Genomic DNA, 26,951 nt, shown 5'->3' on the forward strand with positions numbered 1-26,951 from the left:
GTTGTTTGGAAGTTCCATTTTAATTACAAGTCAAGGGAATTTGTTAAAAAAAATATGATGATTCACATGCTCAACAGCTGCAGTGTGGAGGTATCCCTGGGTTCTAAGCAGAGGTGGTCTTCAGCAGGTTTGGAGAACCGGTAGCGGAAGTTTTGAGTAGTTCGGAGAACCAGCAAATACCACCTCCGACTGGAGATTTTACAGTATCCTTCCCCTGCCACACCCACCAAGCCATGCCCACAGAACCGGTAGTAAAAAAAAATATGAATCCTACCACTGGTTCTAGGTCAGGGGTCTTCAAACTTGGCTGCTTTAAGACTTGTGGACTTCAACTCCCAGAATTCCCCAGCCAGCATGGGTTCAACTTCTAACTTTCCTCAGCCAGACAGCATAGCTGACTGAAGAATTCTGGGAGTTGAAGTCTACAAGTCTTAAAGTTGCCAAGCTTAGAGAACCCTGATCTAGAACTCAGGGATACTTCCACACACCGTGAGAGAGACTCCCTAACAGGGGCCTCTTCTTATTATACAGGCTCTTAAAGGGATAACAGCCAAAAACCTTGCTGACTCATTCCCATCATTACATCATTGCAGCCCCTGGTCAGCTCTTAAATCACTACCTTGACAGGGAGTTTAGTTTGCTGGCTGAGGAATTCTGGAAGTTGAAGTCTACAAGTCTTAAAAGTTGCCGAGTTTGGACAGCCCCGATCTAGAACCCAAGGTATACTTCCATGCCACATCTGTGGACTTCCAGAATTCCCCAGCCAGCCAACTTCTAACTCCCCTCAGCCAGCCAACTCCCCCCAGCATACCAGAGGAGAGTTTGCTGGGTGAGGAATTCTGGGAGTTGAAGTCAACAACTCTTAAATTTGCTAAATTTAGAGACTCCTGATCTAGAACCCAGGTAAACTTCCATACTGCATCTGTGGACTTCAACTCCCAGAATTCCCCAGCCAGCATGATTTCAATTTCCAACTCCCCTAAGCCAGTCAACTCCCCCCAGCATAGCTGAGGGGAGTTGGCTAGCTGAGGAATCCTGGGAGTTGAAATCTACTCAATGCCAAGTTTGGAGACCTCTCTTCTAGATAATCTGGAACCTCAGAAGATTAGAAATAAAAGAGCCAACGAGGTGCAATGTTTAAGATTTGATTCCCACGTAGCTGTGGAAACTCAATGAGTAACCCAACCAATCTTTCCCACAAATGCCATTTGAGGGAACCGTAGCTTCAGAGAGGGATATCTATGCCATGACCTTTTGTAGGAGAAAAGGGCATTAGCTCATACAAACAAACAAGCAAACAAACAAACAGCAGCTGGGAGAAGGTCATTTATGGCATCTCTCCAGTTGTAATTATAGACACGAAGCTTTGCTCCCTACAAAACAGAAACGCTCCACATAAAATAAGCATATGTTTATCTGTCATGCCCTTGTTGGAGTCTGATTCTGAGGGGGAGATTGAGCAGCTGACAGGGAGTGGGAATGTGGCTTCGGTGGCTGTGGAGGAAACTGGGGAAGGGCACAGGCCGGCTGGGCATTCAGAGGAAGACCCAGGCCCATCACCTTTTCATCCTGGGGCATGCAGGGAGAAAAGGAGAAGGGAGCAATGTGGCTTACAGGAGAGAAAAGGGCCCTGATCCCTTTCATTAGTTGCAGCTGGGAGAACAGGATATAAGAAGGGCGTTTGCACACAGCACCTTGCTGGAAGCAAAGCGTGCATTATTTTTGTCGAGGCTTATCTGGGTTTTGGTGTCCTCCCAACTGCGTGTGTTTTGTTAACCTTTGAAAGTCTTCAATTTATCATCCTGGCCTGTTGTGTTAATTACTTCAGCGTGGTTTGTGTTGGTTTTGTTTTATTTTTAATTATCTTTACTTTGGGTTCGGACTGCATTTCTTCCCTTTGCAGACTGTTTTTGAAAGAGTTTGAACCCCAGCCGAGGATAACTGGACATTGGGGGCCAAGTTGGAGGTATTAAACGGAATTTATCCACTTTTGTGACTTGGTTATTTTTGTGCCACACCCCGGGTCATCACATTATATCTCTGTAATATCTACTCAATCATAGCCACTGAAAATGGATTGTATTATCCTGTTTGGTGGACTTGTAGGAAAGCCCAGGAATTGTGGCATAAAATTCAAAGTTGGCTAGAAGAAATTGGTGAGATTAAACTTGAATATAAACCGGAATTATTATTATTTTTTTGCTGGGAATCAATACAGACAGATACAATAAGGAACTAATGTATCTAATAATACACATGATCACGGCAGCAAGATTAGTTTATGCTCAAAAGTGGAAAGTTAAGGAAATTCCCGATGAAACCGAGATAATTAAAAAGATATGGACATGCGCCGAAATGGATAAACTAATGTTGGAAATAAAAAAATAAGGACGAGACTGATAGATTTTACCAATGGTGGGGGGAAAAGGAAGGACTTAAAATTAAAATAAGATAAGGATATTAAGGTAGCAGATGAGAAATATGGAAAATTGCTGTAATGTATCAATGTATATAACAATGGTGGAGAACCTTTTTCGGCTCCCGTATAGATAATTGCGTACGTGCTCGTGGGCGGTGCTCACGTGCCAGCACCCAGAAGGCAATGCATGCTGGGCCCCACACACACCCACGGCACCTGCGGGCGCAATCCCCTCGCCGTGCACCGCACATCTTCGCGCATACACCTGCGATCCCCAGCATGCACCGTTGTGCCACCAGCAAGAGTTTCCTAGGCTAAAACAATAGCCCCCAACATATGCAGAGTACAATACCCAAACTTGACACTGCTATGTTTACCTGATGGGGACGCTCAGTTTTTGCTCCAGAGAAATGGATTACTTCCATACCCATTTATCTTCAAAAACAGAACAGTTTGTTTCCAGACTTTAGGGAAGGAGATAAGGCTGTTATCAGGATCTGAATGTACTTGTGAATACTCAGAAATGACTATCTCACTGGTGACCTTCAGAAACCAAATGCTGGATTACAAGGAGGGTGTTATGTTCTACTAAGGGCATTTTTCACATGACGTGGTTTTCCCTGTTTGAAGATTTCTGGCACTTTTGGGCAACTCATAGCAATTTATCTTAGTTTTTCTTTCCTTCCTTCCTTCCTTCCTTCCTTCCTTCATTTCTTTCATTTCTTCTATTTCTTTCTTTCCCTCTTTCTTTCTTTCCTTCCTTTCTTTCTCTTTCTCCTGTCCTTCCTTCCTTTCTCTTTCTTTCTTCCTTTCTCTCTTCCTTCCTTTTTTCTTTCTTTCTTCCTTTCTTTTTCTTCTTTCTCATTCTCTTTTTTGCCCTTTTTACTTCTTTCTTTCCTTCCTTCCTTTCTCCCTTCCTTCTCTCTTCCTTCCTTCCTACCTTCCCTTCTTTCTTCCCTTCTTTCTTTCTTTCTTTCTTTCTTTCTTTCTTTCTTTCTTTCTTTCTTTCTTTCTTTCTTCTTTCTTTCTTTTGTTCCTTCCTTCCTTCCTTCCTTCCTTCCTTTCCTTCCTTCCTTCCTTCCTTCCTTCCTTCCATTTACCCTAGGTATCCATGTCATCATCTCGTCCTCCTCTATTCTCAATACTCATGCAGATCCAATATATTATTCTTGAACTTTGCCAGCTCCTATTCTACGACCTTGTTCACTGCCCACTTTAGCCAAGTTTTCCTTAAGAAGAGGAGGAAAAAAAGGGGGGGGGAGCTGGAACTGAAGGAAGTAAGGATAACGGGTCTGAGTGCTGGGATCCCCCTCACTGTCTTACTGCTTCACCTACGAGGCTTTCCTGAGGCCCAAGAGGCAAAAAGGGGTGCGGGGGGCTGCATCCCCCTCGCTCCATTTTTGCCTTCCGGAGCCCAGGGAAGCTTCCTGGGAGCAAAATGCCCCCCCAGGAGGCTTCCCTGAGGCCCAGAAGGCCCAAAAACGGAGCATGGGGAGGTACCAAAAAGAAGAAGCCACACCCACCCAGTCACATGGCCATGCCCACCTAGCCACGCCCATAGAACCTGTTGTTAACTAATTCGAATCCCACCCCTGCAGGGACTCATGTATTTCTGGAAAATTCACTTTTAAGTCGACAGCTCTGCCTGTTGAACCTTTTCATTTGAGCTGGAGTTTGAGGTCAAGAGGGTCTGTTTTAAGAACTCTGCCCCAGCATTTGACCCACCGATTGGCTTTTGCCCCCTGGTTTGAACCTTGGGACATTAGCATAGATGGAAGAGTTGATACATGAAAACTGAGCCTTGGACCAGAAACGTTCTTACTGGGAATTATTAATGAGAAATACAGTAAAGAAACAATATATTTAATGATACCTATAATAACAGCTGCGAGATTGGTGTATGCCCAAAACTGGAAGAAACAGAAAGTGAAATAATAAGGAAAATATTCGTCTGTGCAGAGATGGATAGACTGTTAGGAATATAAATCACCTAACAGGTATTTGGGTTAGAAATATATAAGCCAGGATAGACATTTTACTACTGTCTCTTTAAGAGATTGCAAAAACTGCAATTGGGTGTGGTTTTTCTCAAACGGCCATAAGATGGAGCCAGAAACCTGGTTTGTCTTAGTCTGAGTCTCAGAAGAGAGTGTGAGTGTATCTCTGCTTCCTTCTGTTGGAAAGTATTGCCGTTCCTCCATTTTTACTAATTGACTGCTATTTCTGATGTAAGTTTGTTACTGAACTGTTTTTGACACTGGAATTTCTTATTGGATTATCCCGGGATTGAAAAACTGACTGATTTACCTATGAATGACTTTGGACTGCTTATTTTGGACTTTGCTTAAACCTTTCTGGAAGTAAAAAGCTACATTTACTGTACAGTGTATCTGTGTACTGTGTGTGTATTATTCAAACACTTATCTCAAATACGTCTCCCTGTATGCGCTCATTCTCCTAACGGGGAATTACCTCAACACTAACTTTAGAAATCAAAGGGTGAGACAGAGTATTATAAAGTCTGGAGTAAAATGTATAAATAGAATAGAATAGAATAGAATAGAATAGAACAGAACAGAACAGAACAGAACAGAATAGAATAGAATAGAATAGAATAGAATAGAATAGAATAGAATAGAATAGAATAGAATAGAATAAATAGCTTTATTGGCCAAGTGTGATTGGAGACCCAAGGAATTTGTCTTGCTGTAAATACTCTCAGTTTACATAAAAGAAAAGATACATTCGTTAAGAATCAAGAATCATAAATGGCTAGAGTCAAGGAAAAAGAAAGAAAGGGTTGACGCTTTACAGGAATGAAAGTTAAAGTTTTGTTAAACCAAAGAGAATGGAATATAATGGACAAATACGAGATGATATGAATGCATGAGTATAAAAGCCCGTTGTAAATATGTATATAATTGTATATAAATTTAACTAGAAATAATATGCAGCAAGCACTATACTAATAACATAAGGGAAAAAGGAAATTAACTGTTATGTGTATCTCTATACTATAGCTTGTATGGCCAAAATGATGGCCAAGAAAGTCACACTGTGTTCAATTGTTTTTAATGTTTATTCAATAAAATGTATTATTTAAAAAAAACCTGAGCCCTGAAAGGACAGGTAAATGAGCAGTAAAAGAGTCAGAATACACAGGCCAAGTTGGCATAGGTTCAGACTGAGGCTAATCAACATCTGGGCTACGTAGAGGCAAATGCCAGACGGAGCTACGAATGATCAAAATTCTTGCCCAATACCCCCTACGCCAGGGGTATCAAACTCAAATTCATTGAAGGACACATCAGGGCTGTGGGTGACCTCAGGGGGGGCAGGTGGTCATGGCCAACTGGGTGGGTGTGGCCAGCTTGATGCCACTCCCCCAAACTGCTGGCATGTTCCCTCTTCGCATTGGGTAGACTGGGCCGAAGCCACATTGGTGTAATCTTTCCTCTTCACACTAGTTTAGACCAGGATGGCCTAATGGGCCAGATCTGACCGCATTGCAGACACATCTAGCCCTCGGGCCTTCAGTTTGACACCCTTGCTCTATGTGGTTTTGGATCTGCTGACAGATTGGCAGCACTTGGATGGCATTCCTCATTCGCCTATTTTGGGCTTCTGCTACTAAATAGACATCACGGCGTTTGACCGAATTCTTGGTTCACGGGTGTGGGTGGTTTCAAGAGGACCGGGCTTTCTGTTGCCACCAATATTCCTGAATTCCAGCTGTTGCACCATACCTGGAATGAACCTGTTCTATAAGGAAGACTTGGAAGACGAAGGGCTTTGATAACCTAACCCAAGGTGCACACCTTTCCAAGGTGCATTCAATTATGCCAATCAATTGCATGAGCCACTGGAAAAGTTTTGCTATTCAGCAACACCGAGGTAGCTCTTGGGTTCTAAATTCTATAAATCTAGTAAGCAGTGGGGTACCACAAGGTTCCGTCTTAGGCCCAGTACTCTTCAATATCTTCATTAACGACTTAGATGAGGGAATAGAAACGGAACTTACCAAATTTGCAGATGAAACTAAGCTGGCAGGAATAGCTAACACCCAAGAAGATAGGCTCAAGATCCAGATGGATCTTGACAGACTAGAACACTGGGCCCTATCTAACAAAATGAAATTCAATGTGGAGAAAAGTAAACTCCTACACTTAGGCAAGAAAAACCAAAAGTACACATATAAACCGGGTGAAACCAGGCTCAATAGCAGTAACTGTGAGAGGGATCTTGGAGTCTTAGTGGACAACCAGCTAAATGGGAGCCAGCAGTGTGCGGTGGCAGCCAAAAAAGTCAATGCAATCCTAAGCTGTATTAACAGAGGGATACAATCAAGATGAGGTATAAATACCACTCTATAAAGCCTTAGTAAGACCACACCTAGAGTACTGCATCCAGTTTTGATCACCACACTATAAAAAAGATGTTGAGACTCTAGAAAGAGTGCAGAGAGGAGCAACAACGATGATTAAGGGGCAACTGGAGACTAAAACATTGTTCTGACCCATGCCCTTTTCCAACAAATCAAACACAATCCAAAAGAAACAAAAAACTTGTAATGCTTTTACAAAATAATTAGCTGTGATAAACACAAGTCTTGCCAAACTGTGCCAAACTTGCCAAAAGATAACAGACAAGAAATAATTTGCAAGATAAGAATCTTCAAATATAAACTCAGGATACTGGAATGTCCATGAGGCTGGAGTTTCAAAACGTCTTTGCCTTCTGCAAAGTACATTCATTTCACAGCTGGCTTTTATCTTCTTGAAGGAGGGGCCATTACCTTGCAGCCTTACTCCCAAGTCGCCCATGCTGCTGCAACTGCTCTTTCCTGCAAGCAACCCTTTGCGCACGCGCACTTGGCACAGGCTCCTCGGGAACCTCCTCATCGCTGCTGCCAGCCCCCACAATCTCTGAAGGCAGCAGTCCGCTCCCTGATGGTCCTGGCCCCTCATCTGAGTCCTCGCTCTCCTCAGACATCCTGCTGCCGGCTAACCACAACAAACATATGAAGAATGAAGTTGCAAGCACTGGGTATGTTTAGTTTAATGAAAAGAAGGTATGGGGTGATATGATAGCAAATTCCAATATTTCAGGGACTCCTACAAAGATGGGGGGGGTCAATTTTCCAAAGCATCAAAAGGCAAGACAAGAAACAATGGATGGAAACTAACCAAGGAGAGAAGCAACCTGGAACTAAGGAGAAATTTCCTATCAGTGAGAACAATTAATCCGTGGAACGGCTTGCCTCCAGAAGTTGTAAATGTTCCAACGCTGGAGGCTTTAAAAAGAGAGACTGGACATACATTTATCTGAAATGGTATTGGCTCTCCTGCTCAAGCATGGGGTTGGTCCAGAAGACCTCTGAGGTTCCCTTAGTCTATGTTCGACATTCGAAGCTCATTTGCTTCTCTGTTTGGCCTCAGTTTGCAACATGGCCCAATACTTTCTGAAGCACACAGTTTCCAACTGCATAACAGGCTGCGAGAATGCACTCATCCCTCGCGGAAAAATGTTTCCATTCAGCGCGCAGTTTTGGTGCAGTCTATTCAAGATACCATCTTGAGAACATTTGTCTCCACTTTCCCAATCAGATACACAAACAGAGCGCGTTCACGATTTTCCGGAACAATACCTCTGCTGCCATGCTAATTATCCCAGGATAATTGGGTCAGCCTCTCACTCCCAGCTGTGCAACACAGCCATCGACCCCATTCGACGCACACTCCATACAAGCTCACACGCTTTCTCCCTGGGGCAGAATCACCCCGAGTTTAGAACCTTGCAGTCAATCAGGTTCTTCAGGAATTGGAAGCCGTTCTCAAAGTCCCGAAAGAACAATCAGAACAGGCTAAACAGGATTATGAAACATTCGTGGATTGGAAGAGGGCTCTGACCCCATTAAAGGTATCTGACAGTTTGATTTTTTTTTTCAACCAAACACCTGCCAGTTGAAGGCCAGAGCAGAAAACTCAACTCGTTTCATTAGTGCCTTTCCTGATCACCGCTCAAATCAACATTGTGACCTGCAGCCAGCAACTGTCCACCCGTACAATGTCCTATTATTCTTGTTCCTGAGAACCTGACAGCCAACTTTCTCCTCTACCCAACTACTACTCTGATGGTCGAAACTCAAGGGGGAGACATAGCCTGTTTCCCCGAAAATACAACCCACCCTGAAAGTAAGTCCTAGTTGAATTTTTACACATTTGCCAGATATAAGCCCTGCCCCCAAAATAAGCCCTAATTAAAATCTTGCCCACTCCAGACTGCTGCACAGGTAAAATTTAAGCTAGGGTGGGAATGCAGGCGCTACTACTTGCCTTTGGGCAGTTGTAGCCAGGCCTCTCACACCCTGACACCTGCCTTGCCGGCCCATTTCTTCTGCAGCCAGCAAGGCTGGCAAGACTTTCCTGAAGGCCTCTGCAGCTGATAACAGAGCTCTGGATCGATCCAGAGCTTTGTTATCGGGTGCAGAGGCCTTCAGGAAAGCCTTGCCAGCTGCAGAAGAAGAAGTTCCTGAAGACCTCTGACAGCAAAAAGGAGACCAGGGCCAATGCACACAAGTGAGGTTAGTCAGTGGATGACATCCCCGAAAATAAGACCTGGTGCCTTTTTTGGTAGCCAAAAATATAAGACAGGGTCTTATTTTGGGGGAAACAGGTTACTTAGTCCTTGACTTGCAACAGTTTGTTTAGTGACTGTTCAAACTTACAATGGCACTGAAAACTTAGGACCATTTTTTTCCACAGTTAGGACCTTCAGAGGCTTGGCAAACGGTTCTTATGCAAACGGCAGAGAACCGGTTGCTGGGATTTTTGAATCCCACCCCTGCTGATAGGGTCCATAATTCCCTTCCTGACCAGGTGGGATAGGCTGATATGCTGAGGAGGAGATGCCATGTAGGGCTTTAAAGGTAATAACTGACACCTTGAATTGGACCCAGGAGCAAACCAGCACCAGTGTAGCTCACACAACTAAGCTGCTACATGTGCCATCCTTGGAGGGGGTGCCAAAAATTGCTCATTGCGGCCGTGTTCTGCACCAACAGAAGCTTCTGGATACTCTTCAAGGGTAGACCCATGTCGAGTGGATTGCAATAGTCCATACAGGAGATAACCAGGGCATCGATGATTGAGAGAAGAGATATATCTGAAGTTAAATGATAGATATAACAATTGCTCAATGTCTGGATTGTTTTACAGGGTTCCATCTTGGCCCCCGTGCTGTCTGGCAGCTACAGAAAACTGTTCGATGAGGTCAGGCAGATCTCTGGAATAGGCTGGTGCAGTGGTGGGATTCAAAAAATTTTATTACCGGTTCTGTGGGCGTGGCTTGGTGGGTGTGGTTTGGTGGGCGTGGCAGGGGAAGGATATTGTCAAATCTCCATTCCCTCCCCACCCCACTAACCTGCTTTCCAGCTCCGTTCTCCTGTGCAGGGCAACCAAAGAAGACCCAGACGATCAGCTGGGACTCAATGGGAGGCAGAGAAGAGATGGGGATGCGGCCAGTCAGAGGTGGTATTTGCTGGTTCTCCGAATTACTCAAAATTTCCGCTACCGGTTCTCCAGAACTGGTCAGAACCTGCTGAAGGCCACCTCTGGTTTGGACTCCAAGCTCCCCAGATAAAGACAAAGAATAAGATCTTGTGTCTTCTTCCAAGCTTTGAACCGTTGGCTGACTTTAATGATGCTACTGTTGAGGATATTGATTTTTTTTCCCCCAAGTTCTGTGACTGTGAACCACCCGAAGGGATTGTTTAAGTGGAAAGGCAGGGTTAACATTTACTAATAAAGAAAAAACTGATAAATATTTCCCTGGTCGGCTCTAAGGTCTGGCTAAAGAAAAGAAGAATTAGGGGTGACATGATAGCAGTATTCCAGTATTTGAGGGGCTGCCACAAAGAAGAGTGGGGGTCAATTTATTCTCCAAAGCACCAGAAGACAAGACAAGAAGCAATGGATGGAAATTCATCAAGGAGAGAAGCAACCTGAAATTAAGGAGAAATTTCCTAACAGCGAAAACAATTAAGCAGTGGAACAGAAATCATGGGTGCTCTTATCAGTGGAGGTTTTTAAGAAGAAACTAGACAGCCACTCATCTGAAATGGTATAGGTTCTGTGGCTTGAGCAGGGGGCTGGACTAGAAGACCTCCAAGGTCCCTTCCAGCTCTATTATATTATTGAACCAACCTCTGAGCTAACCGGATAATTATCCAGCCACCCAGACAGCAAAGTTCTTACCAATGCATCTTTAAACTCTTCAAATAATAAGAGCTGAACAACAAGAACCCTCTTTGGGTCCTCCCTTCCATCAGCCAAACACAGGCAGTCCTCGACTTACAACAGTTCATTTACTGACCGTTCCAAAGTTACAACGGCATTGAAAAAAGTGACGTAGGACCGTTTTTCACATGATCGTGCGATCAAAATTCAGGCGCTTGGCTGCCGGTTCGTATTTATGACCGGTGGGGCCCGTGTCCCAAGCTCAGGCGATCCCCTTTTGCGACCTTCTGATAAGTACAGCCCAATGGGGGAAAGGCAGATTTGTTTAACAACTGGGTGACTAACTGATCCGTTGCAGTGATTCACTTAACAATGGTGGCAGGAAAGGTCGTACAATGGGGCAAAACTCACTCAACAAATGTCTCACTTAACCGCAGAAATGTGGGGCTCAATTTGCTCATGTTAAGGATACCTATATTTTGGCCACATATTATTTTGGAATATGGTGGGATGCAGAGGTGGTCTTCAGCCAGTTCTGACCAGTTCTGGAGAACCGGTAGCGGAAACTTTGAGTAGATCGGAAAACCGGCAACTACCACCTCTGACTGGCCCCACCCCCATCTATTCTCTGCCTCCCATTGAGTCCCAGTTGATCAGCTGGGTCTCCTTTGGTTTCCCTGCACAGGAGAATGGAGCTGTAAAGCAGGTTAGTGGGTTGGGGAGGGAATGGTGATTTTGCAGTATCCTTCCCCTGCCACGCCCACCAAGCCACGCCCACAGAACTGGGAGTAAAAAAAAAAAATTGAATCCCACCACTTGTGGGATGGTATTGGTAGGATTTACAGCAGGGGTCCCCAACCTCCAGTCTATGGACGAGCAACCGGTCCACCCAAACAAACAAAGCCCCATCCGTGGGATATCGGCAGCATGTGAAACCATGCCACCATTGGTCCACGGAAAAACCTCTTTTCACTGGTGCCCAAAAGGCTGGGGGCCTTTACAGGATGTAAATGGAACAGTGGTGGGATTCAAATTTTTTTTACTACCAGTTCTGTGGGCATGGCTTGGTGGGCATGGTGTGGCTTGGTGGTCGTGGCAGGGGAAGGATACTACAAAATCTCCATTCTCACCCCACTCCAGGGGAAGGATACTGTAAAATCCCCATTCCCTTCCCACCCCACTAACCTGCTTTCCAGCTCCGTTCTCCTGTGCAGGGCAACAAAAGAAGAGCCAGCCAATCATCTAGGACTCAATGAGAGGCAGGGATTAGATGGGGGCGGGGTCAGTCAGAGGCAGGATTTGCCGGTTCTCTGAACTACTCAAAATTTCCGCTACTGGTTCTCCAGAACCGATCAGAACCTGCTGAAGACCAACCTCTGAAATGGAAGCATCCGGTGTGCCCCTGGACTCAACTGTGGTTAGAATAGAAACCCCCCCCCCAAAGAAAAAGTGTTTATTTCTTTGCAGAGAAAGGAACAGATGTCAAATTAAGTCAAATACTCTGTCCTGCTTTCTATGTTATCTGCTTTCTAGTCAATGTCATTTCTAGAAGGCTGGTAAATTGCAATGTGGGTGGGATGGGATTAAAGAGCCCCCTTGGCTGACCCTCACTCTAAAGAGGGATTTGATCAAACGGAGCTGGCGCAGAGTGACGCAGACATGGGAGATGAGCCGGCTGAGCCTGAGGGCGGGGTTAAAGGCATCATCAGTTTGAAATTGTTGAGTTCCCACAAAAACCCCAAGTCCAGCTCCCCTCCGCCTTTGAAGTCTATTGTCTTGTATTTGGCCCCAATTTAGTGCCCACCGTTAATAGATCAGATTCTTGTTGTAGGCTCAGCCAATCTCATTTTGTACACATATGTTGTACTCTGACAATAATTGCATAGGTAGCATGGAATAAATCTTTAGTGCTTTGAACTCTCCTTCTGTTTCCGGATATTTGCACCAGATTTCCACAGCACTGACTGTCCTTAAAAGGAAGCAATAATCCAAAAGCCAAAAGAGAGAGAGAGAGAGAGAGAGAGCAGGAGGGCCCTTACTCTTCAACATAGAGCTTGGAAGCTCAATGTCACATACTAATCCTCAGCCACAACTCAACAACAAAAACAATAACCAGGCAACATGAGCTTTCATTTTCCAATCGGAAGGCTTCATCAGCATTTATTAGCAACACTCCTGTAATATTCTCAGGGCTCAGATTTACATCTCGCACACACCTCAAAACACAACAGAGCAAACCGCCCCAAAATGCACACAACAAGAGCTATAACTTCCCCAAAATATTTGTCTATAGAAAAGCAGTCGGTGTGTCTTACAGGAGGCATCTGAGAGTGGCCTTCGACAACCCTTATGCTGGGCCAGCCAGGGCTGCTCCCCACCAAACTTGGCCAAGAGCAACTGAAGTAGAACCGGTATAGGAGACGACCAGGCTGAGCCTGAGGGAGGGATCAAGTGTGTCATCAGTCTCAAGTCCTTTCACACCCCGGCTTGAATTCTATTGTCTCTCAGCGACTTCCAATTTGCTTTGACCCTTAGTAGCTCAGATTCTTGTAGAGAGCATTAGCAGAGGTCTTCCAAACTTGACAACTTTAAGACTTGTGGACTTCAACTCCCAGAAATCTCCAGCCATCATAGTTGCCAAGTTTGGGGACCTTTGGCATTATCAGGCAATAAACCTATATTTTCCCCTGTGTAACTCCCACAAGCGCCGAACTTGCCCGCATGATGACTTTATCAGAGGGAGAAAAAGAAACACTTTCGGAGATGAGAGCCAACCTCCCATGTCAGTCATTTCACACACACAGCAATCACCCAATGCACAATTTGGAAAGATTTTGTAGAACAAATAAAAGCCAGCCACCTACTTTTAACTTGTGCACACGTAAATTCGTTACTAAAATGCTGCGGTGAAACCCTTTAAAAATATATATAAAATAAAGCTATATTCATCTGAATTGCCCTAGACTCCTGATTCCCTCCACTTGATAGCTGATCCCTCTTATTTTCGTGGCTATGGTTAAGAATTAAAACCAAGGCAGCCACGGAGTCAAGACACAAAATGATGCCATCTGACAAGCTTTGGCTCCAACCAGACCCACCCAGAACCACCGTTTTCCTGTCTGGAAGCTGAGGTGGTCTTCAAGCAGGTTCTGACCAGTTCTGGAGAACCGGTAGTGGAAACATTGAGTAGTTCGGAGAACCGGCAAATACCACCTCTGACTGGCCCCACCAATCCCACCTATTCTTTGCCTCCCATTGAGTCCCAGCTGATCGGCTGGGTCTTCTTTGGTTGCCCTGCACAGGAGAACAGAGCTGGAAAGCAGATTAGTGGGGTAGGGAGGGAATGGGGATTTTGCAGTATCCTTTCCCTGCCATGCTCACAAAGCCATGCCCACAAAGCCTAGCCACACCCACAAAGCCACACCCACAGAACCAATAGTAAAATATAATTTTTTAATCCTACTACTGTCTGGAAGGGTTTGCACCTGAACCCTTTTGCACTTCCCTCCCTTCCTTCTGCCCCACCAGAGCTCCAAGGGGAGAGTCCATCATCCCAAGAGAAAATCTACACACACACACACCAAACCCCTCCGTTAAACATGGGGGCTGTTGTCTTAATCCTCGAGCCCAAAATGTCAGTGTGATTCCGAAGTCAAGCTGAGAAGGCAGAGAAATCGCTTGACGCGGGCGGGCGTTTGTATGAAAATACCAGCTACCAAGTACTTTATTCCTCCTAATTAAGGAGTCTCTGTGGTGCAGTGGTTAGAGTACTGCAAGCTACTTCTGCAGCCAGCTGCCTAGAAATCCCACCAGGCTCAAGGTTGACTCAGCCTTCCATCCTTCCGAGGTGGGTAAAAGGAGGACCCAAATTGTTGGGGGCAATAGGCTGACTCTGTAAGCCCCTTAGAGAGAGGGCTGTAAAACACTATAAAGCGGTATATGAGTCTAAGGGTTCTTCCTACCAGGGACTGCAGCCTAGCCTGCAGATTCCTAGGCTAGATTCCTCTCTAAGAAACGCGAGCCAACCTTGTTCAAACTTGACATTTTTAAAAGCATTTCCACTGCACCCTTCAGGAACAAAAGAGATTCTCCCCTCCCCCTTCCGACTTAATGGACTGGGAGGAAGGCACCACCTGTTTTGCACGTGGAGCGCCTTTTCTCCGTCGGCTCGGCTTTGAAACTGCGCCTTCTATCTAGATTTTGAGCCAGGGCTCCTTCGAATCCCGAAGTTACCGCCGGCGGGGAATGTTCCGTGGAGTTTTTGAGCTCTCGGGGAGGGAGGGGGGCAAATAAATAAGGCCTCCCACCCCTCCCCAGCATCTGGGGGAATCCGCACAATCGCTTCCAGCAATGTGACACTTTCTCGGTTTCCCAGCAAAAATTGAGATGCAAAAAAAAGGCTGCCCCGGGATAGAGAGAGAGAGAAAAAACCCGGGAGGTGGGAGGGAAGGTCTCCCTTCCCATCCACCCCCTCTTGCTTATCTCCCCCACCCCTGCAAGGGTTGCGCAGGTGAGGCCCTCACACACACACCCCAACTCCACTGCGCCGAGCTCAGCCCGGAGCGCTTTTCTTCGAAGGATTCAAGCGTCAAAGGCGGGGGAAAAAAAACTTACCCCGAGCCTCCGCCGCCTTTCTCATTTCCACCTCCGACGCTCGGCCATAACCTTCCAAGCACGGCGGTGCTCCCAAACAGCCTTCGATGGGGACCGTTTTCCATTCACAGTCACCTTTCGGCTCCCCCACCCACCCACCTTCCCCGCTTGCGCCCTTAGGGCTTGCAGATCCAGGACAGACAACTTCTCCCGAGTCGGATCGCGTTGGCGACTGTGGTTTCAGGTGGAAAGGGAGGAGGAAGGGATTGGAGGGGGTGAAAGGGCCGCCTTCCCTGGCCCAAAGCTCCACCTAGAAAGGGAAGATGGAAGGGGAAGAAAGAGGAGGAGGAGAGGAGGAGGAGGAGGAGGAGGAGGGCGGCGCCGCTTAAACTCCCGCGCGCAAAGTAGGTTTGCTCTTGCGCGCTTCCTTGGCTCTTCCAAAAGGCGCAACTCCGCGACAGCCTCCGAGATCCTAGAAAAAACTCCCTTCAACTATCAAAAGCGGGACCTTTTTCCGGACCTTTTTTTTTTTTTTTTTTAAACTCTTCCAGCGGGTGTTTTTTTGACTGTAGATTCTCTCCTCCATTTTTTCCCCCTTCGAGGGCGGGCGCCCCGCGCAAGCGACTCCAGGCTAAACTTTGCAACGCGCCCGGCCGGCCCGGGCTTCCCCGGGGAGTTTAGGGTGGCCACGGCCTCCCACCCACCCGCACCCCTTTTGCAGTCATTTCCTGGACCTGCCTTGCTCCCCTCCCCGCCCTGCGCTCATTTCCACGTACCACAGACCCCGCAAGCCCCCAGCCCCTGCAAACCCCGGCCAAGCGCCCGTCCTTGGGCCACGCCGCGCCGCGCGGGATCCGAGTCAGCAGCCCCCAAGGCACCCGGGGATGCGAGTCCAGCCCAATGGCTCTGGAGAGAGAGAGAGAAAGGGAGAAGCGCGGTGGGCTCACCATCCTTCCTCCCGAGCTGGCTTTGCAAGGCTCCCGGGGAGGGAAGTCCCTCCTCGCCTTGGATGAAGCCCTCACGGTCCTCTTCCCGCCTTGGCAAACTTCGCCCGACTGTCTCCGGCCAAGCCGGGATGGAAGGGAGCGAGCGATCCAAACGGAGATGGGTTTCCCGCCTGTGTCTCTCGGGGGAGGCGACCCCAGCTGGGCAGGGGACGGAGGGAGGAGGAGGAGGAGGCGGCGGAGCTTCAACGGAGTTACCTGGAGTCCCGAGAAGCCTGGAGCGCGCTGTCCCCCTCTCCCCGCGCCCGCCTGTGTCTCTCCGGGGGCCGGGCGAAGCCCCCTTCTCTTGCCCGGGGCCGAAAGGGCCGGGGAGCTTCTGCCGCTCACCGACTCGCGGCTCCCTCGGAAGCCGAGCGGGACGAAGCGCGCCCCCGCCCCCCGGCGCCAGGTTGAGGAGGGGGCCGGAGGGGCCGGGCGCCTCCCTCCCCTCCCCTCGATCCCCTCCCTCCCCTGCTCGGGATCGCCTCGCGGGCCGACCGGTTTGGGGGTTGGGGTGCCTTACCGCGGGAGAAGCGAGCCTGGCATCCGTGGGGAGCCTCGCCGGGGGTGGGAGGGCGGCATGAAAGAGGAGGAAGGGGCGGAGGGAAGCCCCGCGCCCGGCGAGAGAAGAGCCTCTGCGCCTCGGGCAGGAGCTGCGCGGCTATAAGGCACCAGCGCGGGCCAAAGCGCGCAGCGTTAACCCTTTACTGGCTGCGCCGGGTGGCCGTAGGTGGGGGGCTGGGGGCTGCGCCAACCGCGGGACTGGGGACCGGACAAAGGCTGCTACCCCCACCCCACTCCCGGGGCAAGAAGACCGTCCCGGTGGCTCCGATGGAGAAAGGATGGCTCGCTCCTTCGAAGCCAGCCTCGCTCTGCGCCTTTGCCGCGGTCTAGATGCTCTTCAGCGAGCCCGCGACGCTTCCAAGGAGCGGCAGTTTCCCGGACACGCGTGAAAAAACCTGGCGGGGTGGCCCAACCATGGTTGCCAACGGAGCACCGGACGCGTCTTGCATTGGATCGCTCTCTTTTTGGCCTCAACGATCGATGGATGGATGGATAGCCCTCGCGGGCCAACGACGGATTCTCAGCAGAGAAAAAGTTCGACCTCTGGGGTGACCCGGCCCGACCGAGTAGCCCTCTTCCCCCCCGCGTTTGCTCACCCAGAAAACGCGAGGGGTTTCCTGCCCCTCTAATTCTCCCGCTCGGCTCCCGCTGTCTCCTCCGGGACCATCCACGCTCCTCTGGCTCACCGCGTGGTCTCGCGTCTTTTCTTGCCTTCTGCTGGAGGCTGGGCTCTCTGCCCCTCCGGGTGAGATCAATGGCCCGGGGTCGCCCCGGGGCATCCCTGCAGGGAGGCGGCTTCAGGTCCGGTGGGAAGAAGGGGGTGCGGAGTGGGAGGCAAATAGAGCCATATTGCATCTTCTAAGACAATGGTCACCAACCAGTGGGCCAGGGACACTGGTGGTCCATGAGAAAATTTTGGTGGTCCACAGAGAAATGTCACCCCAAAATCCTATTTCGTGAGTAGCCACTCAGTTCTTAAACCGATATGAGGAGGAGCAACCCAAGTCAACCTGTGTGGGTCCTTTTTAAGGTGTCAGTCTACTACTGATGAACCCCTCAGCTGTAGCGTTCTCCTCGTTTGGCCTGGCCCTTTTTTTTTAAATAGATAGTCTTTACCATAGTCCATTTAGCGACCATTCAAAGTTTACAACAGCGCTGGAGGAAAGTGAATTATTATTTATTTATCAATAAAAAAACATATTTATTAATAAACAAAAAAGTGATGTAGTAACAATGAGGTCAATTAACCAGCAGAACAGTTTGCCACTAGAAGTTGTGGGTGCCCCATCACTGGAGATGTGATGACCTGGGGTGTGGCACAAAAATAACCAAGTCACAAAAGTAGATTAATTCCTTTTAATACCTCCAACTTGGCCTCCAATGTCCAGTTATCCTCAGCTGGAGATCAAACTCTTCCAAAAACAGTCTACAAAGGGGAAAAATGCAGTCCAAACCCAAAATACAGATAAAGTAGAAATTAAAAAAAAACATCACAAACTACACTGAAGTAATTAACACCACAGGCCAGGATAATAAAATGCAGACTTCCAAAACATAATGAAGCACACCCAGACAAAGATAATGCACACTTTGCTTCCAGCAAGGTGCTGTGTGCAAACGCCCCACTTATATCCTGTTCTCCCAGCTGCAACTAATGAAAGGCATCAGGGCCCTTTTCTCTCCCATAAGCCAGGTTGCTCCCTTCTCCGTTCCTCCCTGCATGCCCTAGGATGAAGAGTGGGTGGGCCTGGGTCTTCCTCTGAATGCCCAGCCAAACTGTGCCCTTCCCCCATTTCTTCCACAGCCACCCGGAGCCACACTCCCACTCCCTGTCAGCTGCTCAATCTCCCCCACAGAATCAGACTCCAACAAGGGCATGACAGAAGGTTTTTAAGAAGAGATTGGACTGCCTCTTGTCTGAAATGGTGTAGGATCTCTTGCTTGAGTAGGGGGGTGGATTAGAAGACCTCCAAAGTCCCTTCCAGATCCATTCCGATTGATTAATTGATTAGAACCCAGATCTCCTCTCTCTTAATCCAGGACCTTCCCTTTCACCCAAACTCCGGCTCCCTTATAAGATAAGGGTCACCACAAATATTAAAAGACTTGACTGCTGACACATATAGACAATTGCCATTAATTTAAGCTGAACTTTTTTAACAGTTACTTTGCCATTAAACTGTGAAAAATGAGGATTACCCTTTGTTGTTTGTCACATTTCTGATTATTCAAGGGGGATATATTATATGCCCCTTAGAGTCATTTCTCAGAGCAGACACGATTCACGTTTTCATTTCAAGCGAGCAAGAAATCTTTCAGAGGTATTCTTCATTTTACGTCTTCTCCAGAGTCTACCCCATCTTCCTACCAAATACACTTCCTATATTAATGGTTTGCTGGGTCCAAAAATTAGAATTCTCCCAGCCATTTGTATATACCTCGCTCCCCTGCTAGAATCTTAGCTATGAATTAGGAATATTCCTCCTTACAGCCCAAAAATAGGTTCTATCATATCTCAAGACCTAAAATGGACACCTAATATCAAAAACGTCATCAAAAAAGCACAACAAAGAATGTTCTTTCTGCTCCAACGCAGAAAGCTCAAACTGCCCAAGGAGCTGCTGATCCAGTTCTACAGAGGAATGATTGAGTCTGTCATTTGCACCTCTATAACAGTCTGGTTTGGCTCTGCAACCCAACAGGACAGACACAGACTCCAGAGAGTAATTAGGACTGCAGAAAAAACAATGGCTACCCACCTGCCTTCCATCGAGGACCTGCATACTGCACCCTGAGTCAAAAAGAGGGCTGTGAAAATATTTACAGATCCCTCACATCTTGGACATAAACAGTTTCAACTCCTTCCCTCAAAACGCTGCTATAGAGCACTGCACACAGAACAACTAGACACAAGGACAGTTTTTTCCTGAAAGCCATCACTCTGCTAAACAAATAATTCCCTCAACACTGTCCAACTATTTACAAAGTCTGCACTACTATTACTATTAATCTTCTCATCACTCCTTATCACCCATCCCCTCCCACTTGTGACGGTATGACTGTAACTTTGTTGCTTGTATCCTTACGATTTATATTGACTGTTTGCTAGTATGATTTGATTGCTTATTTGTATCCTATGACTATATTAAGTGTTGTACCTTATGATTCTTGACAAATGCATCTTTTCTTTTTATGTATACCGAGAGCCTATGCACCAGGACAAATTCCTTGTGTGTCTAATTCCACTTGGCCAATAAAGAATTCCTTCCTTCCTTCCTTCACTCTAGGATTCTCAATGGAGTAGTTTGCCTGCCGGAATTTGTGGGGTACTCCTTCACTGGAGGTTTTCCAAAATTGGACTGGACAACTAGTTTGACTCGGATGATATAAAAGTCTCCTGCCTTGAACTAGTTGGTCTAGATGACCTTGGAGGTCCCTTCTAGCTCTCTGATTCCATGTTCTATGCCTTATGATTCTATGTTTTTGGGCTTTGGATTTCTAATGTGCAGCCCCACCTCTGCAAACATTCCTTCTCCTCATCTTTTAGTTAGGGGTTGAGCGGTTATCTTTTTATGTTATTTAGTTCATGGTGTGCATAGGTTTTGTAAAAGGTTGTCTTTCTAATGTTGTAAACCAGCCGGGGTTACCCCTGGGGTAAGATGGGCGATCAATAAATTTACTAAATGAAGGTTGTTGTTGTTGTTAGTTGCTAAGTCATGTCCGACCCATCGCGACCCCATGGGCAACGTTCCTCTGGGCCTTCCTGTCCTCCACCATCTTCTGGAGTCCATTTAAGCTCACACCGACTGCTTCAGGGACTCCATCCAGCCACCTCCTTCTCTGCCGTCCCCTTCTTCTTCTTTGTCCCTCAATCGTTCCCAGCATTAGGCTCTTCTCCAGGGAGTCCTTCCTTCTCATGAGGTGGCCAAAGTATTTGAGTTTCATCTTCAGGATCTGGCCTTCTAAAGAGCAGTCAGGGCTGATCTCCTCTAGGACTGACCGGTTGGATCTCCTTGCAGTCCAAGGGACTCGCGGGAGTCTTCTCCAGCACCAGAGTTCAAAGCCTTCCATTCTTTGGCGCTCAACCTTTCTTATGATCCAACTTTCACAGCCATACATTGCAACTTGGAAAACCATAGCTTGGATTATATGCATTTTTGTTGGCAGGGTGATGATGTATCTGCTTTTGAGTATGCTGTCTAGATTTGCCATAGCTTTCCTCCCCAAGGAGCAAGCGTCTTTTAATTTCTTGCAGTCCCCGTCTGCGGTGATCTTGGAGCCCAGGAAAATCAAATCTGTCACTGCCTCCATTTCTTCCCCATCTATTTGCCAGGAATTGAGAGGGCCGGATGCCCTGATCTTAGTTTTCTTACTGTTGAGTTTCAAGCCAACTTTTACACTCTCCCCCTTCACCCGCACAATACATGTTTCAAACTAATTATTTAATCGAGCCAATTTTATTTCGAAGGATTTCTGAACACACTAAACAAATGCCTTGAATAAGGAAGGGAAGTTTATTCTGGTGGGGGCATAAAGTCTTCTGCTGGGGTGGGGGAAGATCTCCAGGGACCCTTCCAGCTATATTATTCTGTTCTGTTATTCTTTCTATGATCACGTGGAATCCATCCAACAGAATACAGCACAGCACAGTCCAGAACAACAGAACTAAATTATTTACAGGCAGTCCTCGATTTACAACAGTTCACTTAGTGAACTGAAGGAAAGAAAGAAGGGAAGGAGGGAAGGAAAAAGAAGAAAAGGAAGGAAGGAGATAATAATGAGAGGGAGGGAGGGAGGGTAGCACTTGGTCACCATAGGTGCCCCCGAGCTGGCCACACCTACCATAGACACCCACCCACCATGGACACACCCATCCCCCATCCCTCCGAGGTCAAACACAACCCTGATGTGGCCCTCAATGAAATCGAGTTTGACACCCCTGTTCTAAATTGTCCCGATTTAAAAACCCTGCTTTGCACCCTTCCACCCCGTTCTGATGTAAAGGACCAGGCGCTGGCAAGACTTGCGCTACCAGGAGTGGCTGTGAAGGAAGGAGGGCAGCCAATCCCAAGAGAGGCATCTCCTAGAGGGGCTCTCGGAGAAGGGGAGTTGCTTCCGAGTTCAAAGGCTGCCCTTCCCGCCTGCCCTCAGCAGGGATTCACACACCCCTTTTCGGGGAGGGGGCTCCCCAGGCTTGCCCAGGGAGAGATTCCAAATCAGGTCCGTGGGGGAAAGCTTGGCCTTTCTTTCTTTATAAACAAATAGCTTCCATTGCAGCTTTAATCACGTTTCATTTTAATGTCAACTTGTGAATTAAAGCTGCTTTAGAGTGGGGGGGGGGGGCCTTGAAAAAGGAAGGTTGGAGATATCTATGGAGATTCTCAGTCCTCCAGGTCACGGTTTGTCTCAAAGGAGCTTATTTCAAGAGGCACCTGGATTTTCTGATTTTTTTTTCTTTCGAAGACGTTTCGCTTCTCATCCAAGAAGCTTCTTCAGCTCTGGCTGAAGAAAATGGGAAGGATTTATACTCCTTGCAGACAGCTGGTCATTTACATCCTTTTACAGGGTCGTTGAGGCCACCTGGAGACAGCAAAGTCCACACTTTGGACAGAGAGGACTGCTGGTTCGAAAGAGGGGTCAAAGTGGCCATCTAGGTCAAAACTGGACAGCCCTCTCTGCACAGAGGGGGAAGGATACCTTATGCCTTCCCACACTTGAAATTCTAGACCTAGACAACCTAGAACTACGCCACCTTCAGTCCGATCTAAGTATAGTATATAAAATCATACATTGCAATGTCCTACCTGTCAATGAATACTTCAGCTTCAACCACAACAGCACAAGAGCATACAATAGATACAAACTCAAGGTAAACCACACCAAACTTGATTGCAGGAAATACGACTTCAGCAACAGAATGGTCAATGTCTGGAATACTCTACCTGACTCCATGGTTTCTTCCCCAAACCCCCAAAACTTTAACCTTAGACTGTCTACTATTGACCTCACCCCTTTCCTAAGAGGTCTGTAGGGGGCCTGCATAAGCGCACCAACGTGCCTACCGTCCCTGTCCTATTGTTTCTTTTATTTTTCTTACATGTATCCATTTCATCTATTCATAACTATGTTTATACTTATATCTTATAATCGCTTGACAAAAATAAATAAATAAATAAATAAATAAAATAAAGGATACGACATCCTCTACCTCCAGTCTTCAATACAGTTCCTTTCAACAGTTCCAAGAAGGCTCTCCACACTCATTTGCACCACTCAGGGGACCCTGAGGACACAGATAAACCTCCAAGCAGCCTCAACGACTCTCTAAAAGGGATGCAAATGACCAGCTGTCCCCATCCTGTCAGAGCTGAAGAAGCTTCTTGGATGAGAAGTGCAACGTCTTCAAAAGGAAAAAACAAGGAAGTCCAGCTGCCTCTTTTTTAAAAAAAAGCACCTTTGGAAGCACAGAGACTTTGAGGGCATTAAAAATAGCATCTGCCTTGATGAAGGGCTAATTGAAATTAAACTAGATGCCGCCTGGGGCATCCGAGGAACTGAGACCTGGATAATGTTTGGGGTACTAGAGGGGATGGATAAGGGTACAAAACTCTGTGTTCAAATTAATTTGGGAAGGCCCCCGTCAGAGAAGAACATGATGTGGCACCCGGCCGGTGGATCATGCAACAGACAAGAGACAAAGATTGACAGGTCAGAATAAAAGTTTCTTAAGCTGGGCCGTTGCCAATGGTTGCTGGCAAAAGGAATTGGGGTACTTCTAAAGCAAAGGGTTGGCTTTCACAACAGCACCACTCCGTGGTTGAAAAACTACACTGAGATGGAAAAGTTGGCACATTGTGAATGTGGTTTGCATTGCACTGAACACGTTTCTGCAGCACAGACCTGTGCGGGATAAAGAATAAGAGTCAGGAGGGACTTTGGAGGTCTTCTAGTCCAACCCCTTCTCAAGCAGGAGACTCTATACCTTTCCGGACAATGACTATCTATGCTTGAGCTGTTGGGTTTGGATTAGAAGACCTCCAAGATGGGTTACAACTGAGTGGTTCTGTTCTGTTCTCTCTTCTTAAAAACTTTCAGCGATGAATAGCTGAATAGTCAAGACCTTGTTGATGACCCAAGCTCTGTAAAGGACCTTGGAGTGCTCACCTCAAATGACCTAAGTGCTAGAGCCCACTGTAACTACATAGCCAAAAAGGCATTAAGAGTTGTTAACCTAATCCTACGTAGCTTTTTCTCTGGTAATATCACACTACTAACCAGAGCATACGCAACATTTGCTAGACCAATACTCGAATACAGCTCATCAGTCTGGAACCCACATTAGGCATCTGATATTAGCACAGTTGAGAAAGTCCAGAAATATTTCACAAGAAGAGTTCTCCACTCCTCTACTCGTTGCAGAATACCTTATGCCACCAGACTCGAAATTATAGACCTAGAAAACCTTGAATTACACCATCTTCAGTCTGATCTAAGTATGGTATATAAAACCATACATTGCAATGTCCTACCTGTCAATAAATACTTCAGCTTCAACCATAACAGCACAAGAGCACACAATAGATACAAACTCAAGGTTAACCGCACCAAACTTGATTGCAGGAAATACGACTTCAGCAGCAGAGTGCTCAATGTCTGGAATACTCTACCTGACTGTGCGGTTTCTTCCCCAAACCCCAAAAACTTTAACCTTAGACTGTCTACTATTGACCTCACCCCTTTCCTAAGAGGTCTGTTGGGGGCTTGCATAAGTGCAACAACATGTCCCTGTCCTATTGTTTTTTTTTTCTTATATGTATTCATTTCATGTATTCATAACTATGTTTATACTTATACCTGTTATCTTGTAAGCGATTGACAAATCAAAATAAATAAAATGAAATGAAAAATAAAAATGAAGCAGCCACAACGTCTGCAGGCAAGCCATCCCACTGGTCCATTGTTCTCACTGCCTGGAAATTTCTCCTTAGTTCCTTAGGATGGAGGTTGTCTGAAGTTGTCTGAAGGTTGAACATTGCAACTAGACTAATATTTGTTTTGTCTCAGTAGTGTAGAAAGTGAGCACCCACCCCTCTCCTAGAAGAATGAAATATTCTAGGAAATATTAAAAAGGCAGAATATTATATTTCCTTGGATAAGAAAAGGAGAAACGTGTTTTGAAAGGCAAATCAGTTTTCTGCAGCTCTCTGCCCTCCCCCCCTCAAGCTCCAGGGGGATGGGATTAAGACACGGCCCTCAGGACATGATAGGATTAGCCCTCTACCCATCTCACCCCATGGCACCTGGGAAGATAACAGATAACGGATCATCAGAGTTGGAAGGGACCTTCTGTGAGAGGTCGAGGCTGTGACAACGGAGTCAGATAGGGCGTTCCAGGCATTGACCACTCTGTGGCTGAAGTCGTATTTTCTGCAATCGAGTTTGGAGCCGTTTCCCTTGAGTTTGTATCGGTTGTTTGCCTGTGTATTGTTGAGGTTGAAGAAGTCGTTGACAGGCAAGATGTTATAGCAGACAATTTTGTGAACTATGCTTAGATCGGACCGCAGGGGGTGCAGTTCCAGATTGTCCAGGCCCAAAATTTCGTAGGGAATTCTATTGTGAGTGGAGGAGTGGACAACTTTTCTCGAGAAATACCTCTGAACCCGCTCAATCATGTTAATGCCCGATATACAGTGTGAGTTCCAGGCGGACGAGCTGTATTCGAGAATTGGTCTGGCAAAGGTTTTGTATGCCCTAGTTAACAATTCAATGTTGTTGGAGAAGAAGCTTCACAAAATAAGGTAACAGATAAACAGATAATCAGAGTTTGAAGAGGCCTTGTAGGTCATCTAGTCCAACCCCCTGCCCAAGCAGGAGACCCTACACCATTCCTGACAGATGGCAGTCCAATCTCTTCTTGAAAGTCTCAGGGGATGACGCTCCCACAACTTCCAAGGAAAAGCTGTTCCATTGGTTGATTGTTCTCAACTCTTAAAGCCTTTTTGGCAATGCTGCTACAGTGAGCTCTGGACCTGCTTTTATCTTGTCTGACAAGTGAGTGTTGTGGGTCGCCGGCAGCAGGTGCAGATGGCTGAGGTCTCAAAGAGCGAGGACTCAGATGAGGGGCCTGCGTGTGATGCAGGGATGGGGCCAGGATGGGGCCAGGACCACCAGGGAGTGGAATGCTGCCTTCGGAGATTGTGGAGGCTGGCAGCAATGATGAAGAGGCCCCCGAGGGGCCCATGACCAGCGCGCATGCGCAGAGGACTGCTTGAAGGAAAGAGCAGCTGCAGCAGCACGGGCGATTCTTCCTTAAGAGATAAAAGCCAGCTGAAAAACCACAGTTCTTTGCAGAAGGCAAAGACGTTTGATACTCGAGCCTGGTGGACGTTAGAAATATCTGAGTTGGTGTTTGGAGACTCTTTGGTTTATTGTTTAGGAACTTTATCTGTTGTTCTTGGCAGCCTTGCAAAAACTTGGCAAGGCTCTTCCTTATAGGAGCTAATTAGTTGGAAGCAGCCTTTTATCTGTGAAGGAACGGGATTCGTAAATGAAACAGTAAAAGGTTGTGCTGGTACCTTTGTCTTATATTTACTCTCTTGGAACCAGGTTTGGGTCAGAACAGTGAGATCTTGTCCTGCTCTTTGGTGCTTTGGAGAATAGATTGACCTCCTCTTTTCTATGACCCCCCCCCCCTGCTCAAATTACGCAAAAGAAGGTCAGCTGCAGAAGGATGAACAGAAGCTGCAGGAGGTGAAACTCCAACTGCTTTGCACTATTTGTTGTGTTAATCCCCACGCTGACTGAATGTAGCTATGAAGTTGCTGTACTTTTGGAGCAGGTAAAGAAAATCTCGGCTGGTTTACCCTTCTTTCTTTTGAAGAGTGACTCTCAAATGGTGACAAAAATAATATTCAAGTGTCAGGAACAATTCCAAATCTTAGGAAATCATAATGTCTGAAATTGCAATCGGCTGTGATCCTTTCTAGAGCAAATTAATTAATGGCTCTTTCCAGGGAACTTCAAAGCAGATAATTTCTTTGGATGGTAATTGCCTAAACTCAACCTGGAAGATTTTAATTTTAATTGAGGCAAGTTTCTAGTCCCTTGGTAGCCCACAAGCACACCCTGTGCGTGTACCTAACTTCTTAGTTCATT

General features: G+C 46.7%; 1 protein-coding gene across 4 annotated transcripts in view; it reads right to left on the reverse strand.

Moving 5' to 3' along the window:
• The window catches only part of NTF3 (neurotrophin 3), an 88,577-nt gene that overhangs the window by 56,893 nt on the left and 4,733 nt on the right, over positions 1 to 26,951 (reverse strand). The window contains exon 1 of one of the 4 annotated variants that reach the window (XM_087967729.1): positions 16,452 to 16,614. The exons of 1 other annotated variant lie outside the window; for it this stretch is intronic. Coding sequence is in view for 1 of the 3 variants with exons in the window: in XM_026679290.2 (XP_026535075.1) it covers positions 15,271 to 15,295 (25 nt within the window). In the remaining 2 variants the exon portion in view is untranslated. Of the gene's footprint in view, positions 1 to 15,270; positions 15,693 to 16,451; positions 16,615 to 26,951 lie in introns of those variants that run through there. 2 more of the 4 variants (XM_026679290.2, XM_087967731.1) reach the window with 2 other exon arrangements.

Source organism: Notechis scutatus, chromosome 6 (genome assembly GCF_049901735.1).
Source record: "Notechis scutatus isolate UNSWTSFEM ecotype Mainland chromosome 6, rNotScu1.2, whole genome shotgun sequence".
NCBI lineage: Eukaryota > Metazoa > Chordata > Lepidosauria > Squamata > Elapidae > Notechis > Notechis scutatus.